General features: G+C 23.8%; 1 protein-coding gene across 5 annotated transcripts in view; it reads right to left on the bottom strand.

Moving 5' to 3' along the window:
• The window catches only part of LOC117175099 (equilibrative nucleoside transporter 1), a 79,767-nt gene that overhangs the window by 38,654 nt on the left and 35,113 nt on the right, over positions 1 to 6,000 (bottom strand). For 3 of the 5 annotated variants that reach the window (XM_033364648.1, XM_033364647.1, XM_033364650.1), the window contains one exon: positions 401 to 448. The exons of the other annotated variants lie outside the window; for them this stretch is intronic. In XM_033364648.1, coding sequence (XP_033220539.1) covers positions 401 to 448 — 48 coding nt within the window. The remainder of the gene's footprint in view (positions 1 to 400; positions 449 to 6,000) is intronic. 5 annotated transcript variants of the gene reach the window in all.

Genomic DNA, 6,000 nt, shown 5'->3' on the forward strand with positions numbered 1-6,000 from the left:
AAGTTTCTCAAAAACAGGAAGAAATGAATAATTATTGAAAAAAGGGGAAAGTGAAGTCTGGAATATGAAAGTGATTTTCAAAATTTGTATGGACTGCTAAGCTGAAAAAAGTAAAAATAAAATAAATAAATGAAAATTAATTTGTGGAAGGAAAAAAAAAACAAGAACAATCGAATGGTTCTTTTTTCTAAGAGTATATGTTGAGGCTCAAATTGTTTGATATCAGTAACAATTGAAGTGATAATTTAATAATGAGCTTCACTATCTTGAAGCCAAAGGTTCACTTGATCAAAATGAAGCGATGAAATTTATTTTGCTGAGCAGATATAATACGAATTTTGATTACTTATTGCTACATAAAAAAAATATTAATTTAGGATAATAAACAAATATAATTTACCATGTAAAAGCGGTGTCTTAAAAGTACTATAGTGACTATAGCTGTAACCTGCAGGAATAGATAGTAGACATTTAAAAGCATTGATTATCAGTCATAGATTTAATTTTTAATCCTACAAATGCTTTCTAGTTTGTATAAAATTATTGAATTTCCTACTATTATAATATTTCATAAAAATCTATAGTATCCATTCAGAAATAATATTTGTCTTAACTGGTTTCTTCTGGATGTAAATACACGAAGCTGAAAAAGAATATATATTTCACCTGAAAATTTCCACCACCTTAAATTAAAAATCGTTATCACTGTATCCACATGCCAATCTTTCAATGGTAACTGATAAGGTAATGAGCTTGTCTAAAGTGCAGAATCTAACTATCAGGCCTCACAGTACCTATTGGATAAATTGAAGGGACCAAAGGGTACTTTTTCGCGCTCAAGTGACAAGAAATTCAGGATAAATTCGCAAGATTACAAAACATTTTGGTTTAAATTCAAAATAATTCAAATGAATGGGAAAAAATTTTTAAAATCAAAAAAATTCTATTGATTTTCGTAAAATTAAAATAAATTTACGAGGAATTTATAGAAAAATAAAAGAATTTGACGAAATCCATAAAAAATCGAGATAAATTTAAAAAGAATTAAAATTAATTGAGAACCATTTAAAAATATGAAAAAGCTTCATTGAATTCAGTAACTTTGAAATGAGCTTAGAAAAATTCAAACAAATTCAGGTAGAATTCCAATAAATTATTTCAAATCTCTTTAAACCTTTGAAACCATACTATTTTATAACCACAATATAATTTAAATAAATTGGGAAAAATTTTTTTATCGAAAAAATTCCACTGATTTCCGTAAAAGTTGAGAGTTCAGATGAATTTAATTTGAATGAGAAGAATTCAATGAAATTCGTAAAAAAAAATCAAGCTGAATTAATTCAGCCAATCCTAAGCGAATTAAAAAATCATTTGAAAATCTCTTCAAATCTTTGAAATCCTAATAATTTCTAAAGAAAAATGTGATTAATGACTACAAAACAATGCTAAAGAATTCAAATGAATGGTAAATAATGTTAAAAATCCCTTAAAATTATTGAACCCTATTGGAAATCACGTAAAATTATTTAAATATCTTGAAAATTTGTTCGAACTATTTAAATAAATAAACCATTTCTGAGAATCTATTAAAATGTCCTAAAATAATTCAAATCCTTTGATCATTTTATCAATTGAATTACAAAAGTTCAATTAAATTCCAAAGAATTCAGGATAAAAAATAAATTCCGGTCAAATAAAAGTAAGATATTCATATTTGCCGCAAAATAACAACATTTATTTTAATTATGAATCTTCAACTGGAATGGTTGAATTTAAAAATAAAATGGAGACTTTTCAACTAAAATGATGAATATTTAACTATATTACTTGAATTTTCAAACAAAAAGATGAATTTTCTACAAAACAAGAAAAATACAATTTTTTAACAAAATACATACATTTTTAACGAAATACTTGAATTTTTCATTAAGAAAGAGAAATATTTAACCAAATTCAGAGTGGGCGTTTTAATCGAAGAAATAAATTTCCGGTCATTTCCCGATTGGCAAACATTTTTCACGGCCAATGAAATTAAAAAAATGGAAAAAAAAAGCTAAAAAATTTTCCACTTGAGGTAATAAAAACTCAGCTGCAAATAAAGGCACTCAAAGTGGAACTGTTAAATTTTGAACTTTAAAATTCAAATTTTCAATGCTCTAAATTATTTTGGAAATTTTTTCAGAACTTCTAAATATCTGTCAAAATGAATTGAATTTTCTCTACAATTTTCAGAAAATCATGCAAATTTTAGAACATTTCTTCATAATTTGGATGTATAAAAATTGAACATTTATTATTTGTAGGCGAAATTTGAGTAATTTTAAGAGATATGTAGAAATGTAGAAGTTTTGAAAAGATTCAAACTTAAGGTAAAACTTGAAATGATAGCCTAATATAAAACATAATGTAGATTTTCGCAGATTTTAAACAAAAAATTAGATTCTTTTCAAGAATGGTGAAAGGCTTCAAAAGAATAAAAACATTTTCTTAAGATTCATAGGAAAATTAAAAATAATTTTTCATTTTGAAAAATTATTTTAAGAGAATATTTAAAAAGTTTTTCAAAGATTTAAACAAAATTTTCAAAAAAGATTCTAGAAGATTTAAAGAAAACTTTCTAAAATCTGCATGATAATTTTTTATCTTTTTAAAACTCCTAAATATTCTCTTAAAATTACTCAAATTTTTTCTACAAATGATCATTTGTAAATTATACATTAAAATTGAACAATTCCACTTCCATATTAAGCATTTTTCAAATACGACAATTAAAATTGTAAGGTTCAAAGTTTAAAGGCTCTTCGAAATTTTAACGATTCCAGGTTTTCTATGTCAAACAATTCAGTTAAAGATTCTTTACTTTTAAATATTTGAATTCAATTTACATATCTTAAATAAAAATTCAAAGATGGCTCAATATTCAATCATTAATCTTTTTTTTAATTAAAAATTTCAGATTCAATGGGTTAAAAATTGAATATCTTCGACTGAAAAAAATATTTTAAATTTAATAAAATCCTTTAATTAAGAATATATTATTATGAAGTTATTTTTAAGTTGAAAATAGTTTATAAACTTTTAGTTACATGTTTACAATTGATAAATGACTAAGACTTTCAAATTCAAACAGTTTAAGTTTTAACGTTAAAATCTGAAAATTCTTAAATTTTGAACTGGTTTAAAATGATTTTGTCGAATCGTTTTTGTTCACTTTTTATTACTTAAAGTATAGATAAACTTAAAACAGATGTATTTATTTATTAAATAAAAATCTTTTTTATCCAAAATGTTCAACATCAAAGGCTCTTATTTTTTATTTGTTCAAGTCTTTAAGAAAGCATTTTAAAATTCTTTAAATTAAAAACGTAAGCTTAAAAATAAAAATTTTAAAAGGAAAATTTTTAAAGTAAAAAAATATTGAATTACGCATTCTAACCTAAATAATAGCATAATTGAAAAACATAAAAATTCAACTAATTATTTAAAAACTGTTGAAATCGAACGTGGACAGATTTTTCTTCTACAAATTTCTAAAATTCCCGGTAAAAGAAAGGCACTTTTATTTCCCGGTTTCCCGGTCCAGAGGCCACGCTGAAATTGTTGTATTTCGAACTAATGAACATGAAATTGTTTAAATTGTTTAAATGGTTTTAATTTTTAAATAAAAATAGTCAGACTCTGACTTTTTGTGAGAAAAGTGTTTGAATAATTATTCATTTTTGGAAATTTGCAAATTATCGTATCAAAGAGCTATTGGAAAGACATACTTGGTTGATTATTCCGTAAACAAATTTAGCCTATTCGTTTAAAAATATCCAGATTTTGTTTATAAAAATTGCTTAAATAATTTTGAACCAAATAGTTGAGTTTTTGGTTTAAAAAATTAATTATAAATTTTTTAAAGTAAAATTTTCAACTATAGAGAGGAATCTTCAATCAGTTGAATTTTCAAGAAAAAAAACAACTAATTTTCAACCAAACAAATTAATTTTACACCCAAAAATATCTATTGTTAACAAAACAGTTAATTTACAAACAAATAGTTTAACTGTCCAAAGTGAAAGGTAAAATAATGATTTAATTTGACTTCTTAACCATTATTATTTGTTGTAAACAATTAATTCGCAAAAAGTAGCCAATCCGCTTGCTGAAGTGACATCCCCCTAGCTACTTTTTAATATAGGATAATGAATCTTCAACTGGTTTAATTTTCAATCAAAAAAATTAATTTTTACTAAAAAAGATAAATGATCAACCAAAGCTAAAATAATTAAGTTTTAATTATTAGAAACAATGTTCATTGTTCAACTAAAAAATATGAATTTTTAATCACGAAAGATAATTTTTCAACAAAAATTGAATAATTAAATTTTTAGTCAAAAAATGAATGTGTAACCAAAGAGACGAATCTGCAATACAGTCTGAAAAAATATAAGTATAATTTTTAACCAAAAAGAAACAAATTTTCTAGAAAATAGTTCACTTTTCGGCAAAAAATTCCTTTTCATAAAAAGAACAAACAAGTTTTCAATCAAATAGCTAATTTATCCACCAAAGAAATGAATTTTTAATTAAAACGATGAATTTTCAACCGAAAAATAATATGTTTTAACAAAAGAATTTAATTCTCAACCAAGTAGTATTATTTCAAAATTTCTTGGAATCTTTTAAGATTTTATAAAATATTTCAAATATTTTGATCTTTGATCTTTTGATTCACTACAATATTATAAAACTCCGTGTATTAAAATACAATGAGAGCTTTTTTAAATCCCTTAAAGTCATTAAAATCCCTGGAAAGTCTTCTAAAATCCTCGGCAATCTTTTAAATTATCATAATCCCTTCGAATTAATGAAATTAATTATGAACTCCTTGGAATCTTTTAAAATTCCCTAAAATATTTCTAATTAAAAGCTCTCGAAATGCTTTAGAATTTTTTTTAAATACCCTAAAATCTTAAAAATCCCTTTACATTATTGAAATCGATTAAAAAATTTTCGGAATCTTTAAAAATAATCTGAAATATTTCGAAAGAATTCAAGACAATGAAGAAATAAATATTAACCTATTTGTTAATTTATTGAAAGAAAAGTGACATTAATAAAAGGACCTTGACTGAATGCAGGCCACATGGAACCTAATACAAAATAATAGATCATGTTTTGGAAACTTGATGTTGCTACTAAATTATTTAAACAGTACAAATTATTTTTAAGCAATTAGTACTTGATATCAACTTGGATTACTTTACATTTCCAAAATCCCCGATGCCAGTCTTCTCTGTACTATTACTTGCAGGACCTAAATTTTTTTAAATGTTAAAAAAATAATTTAAACTCTATTTAAACTCTCCTTTTTTTTACATCAAATAAACGTTTGTTATAACATGTAAAAGAGGAAACATTTCATTTTTTTTATTTGGCCTAAAATTTGTAAAGAAAGCACAATCTTTTTGTGAAATCTTTAAAAGTTTTGTAAAATCTTTGAATTCTTTGAAATCTTGTAAAGTTTATTGAAATCTTTGAAATATTTATGAAAGCTTTCTTTAATCTTTGTTTGTGAAAACTTCTGTGTTTGTTTAAAACCTTTTGGAATGTTCTGAAGGCTTTGATATCGTTTGAAAAATTTTAAATCCTTGAAATGTTTTGAAAAACTTGTAAATTCTTTGACATACTTGTGAAATCTTTCCTGAATTTTTTGCATTTATTTGAAATCACTGGAATATTTGAAATGTTTAAAACGTTTTGAAATCACTGGAATATTTGAAATGTTTAAAACGTTTTGAAACCATTTAAAACTTTGGTAAAATCTTTGAAATCTTTTTCAAATCTTTTGTAATATTTGCGAAATCTTTCTTCAATCTTTGTTCGTAAATTCTTTTGTGTTAGTTTGAAATCATTGAAATCTTTTGAAACCTCAAACTTATTAAAACCGTTTGAAATTGTTTAAACCCTTTGGAATGTTCTGAAATCTTTGATATCGTTTGAAAATTGTAT

This window comes from Belonocnema kinseyi, chromosome 6 (assembly GCF_010883055.1).
Source record: "Belonocnema kinseyi isolate 2016_QV_RU_SX_M_011 chromosome 6, B_treatae_v1, whole genome shotgun sequence".
Taxonomy (NCBI): Eukaryota; Metazoa; Arthropoda; class Insecta; order Hymenoptera; family Cynipidae; genus Belonocnema; species Belonocnema kinseyi.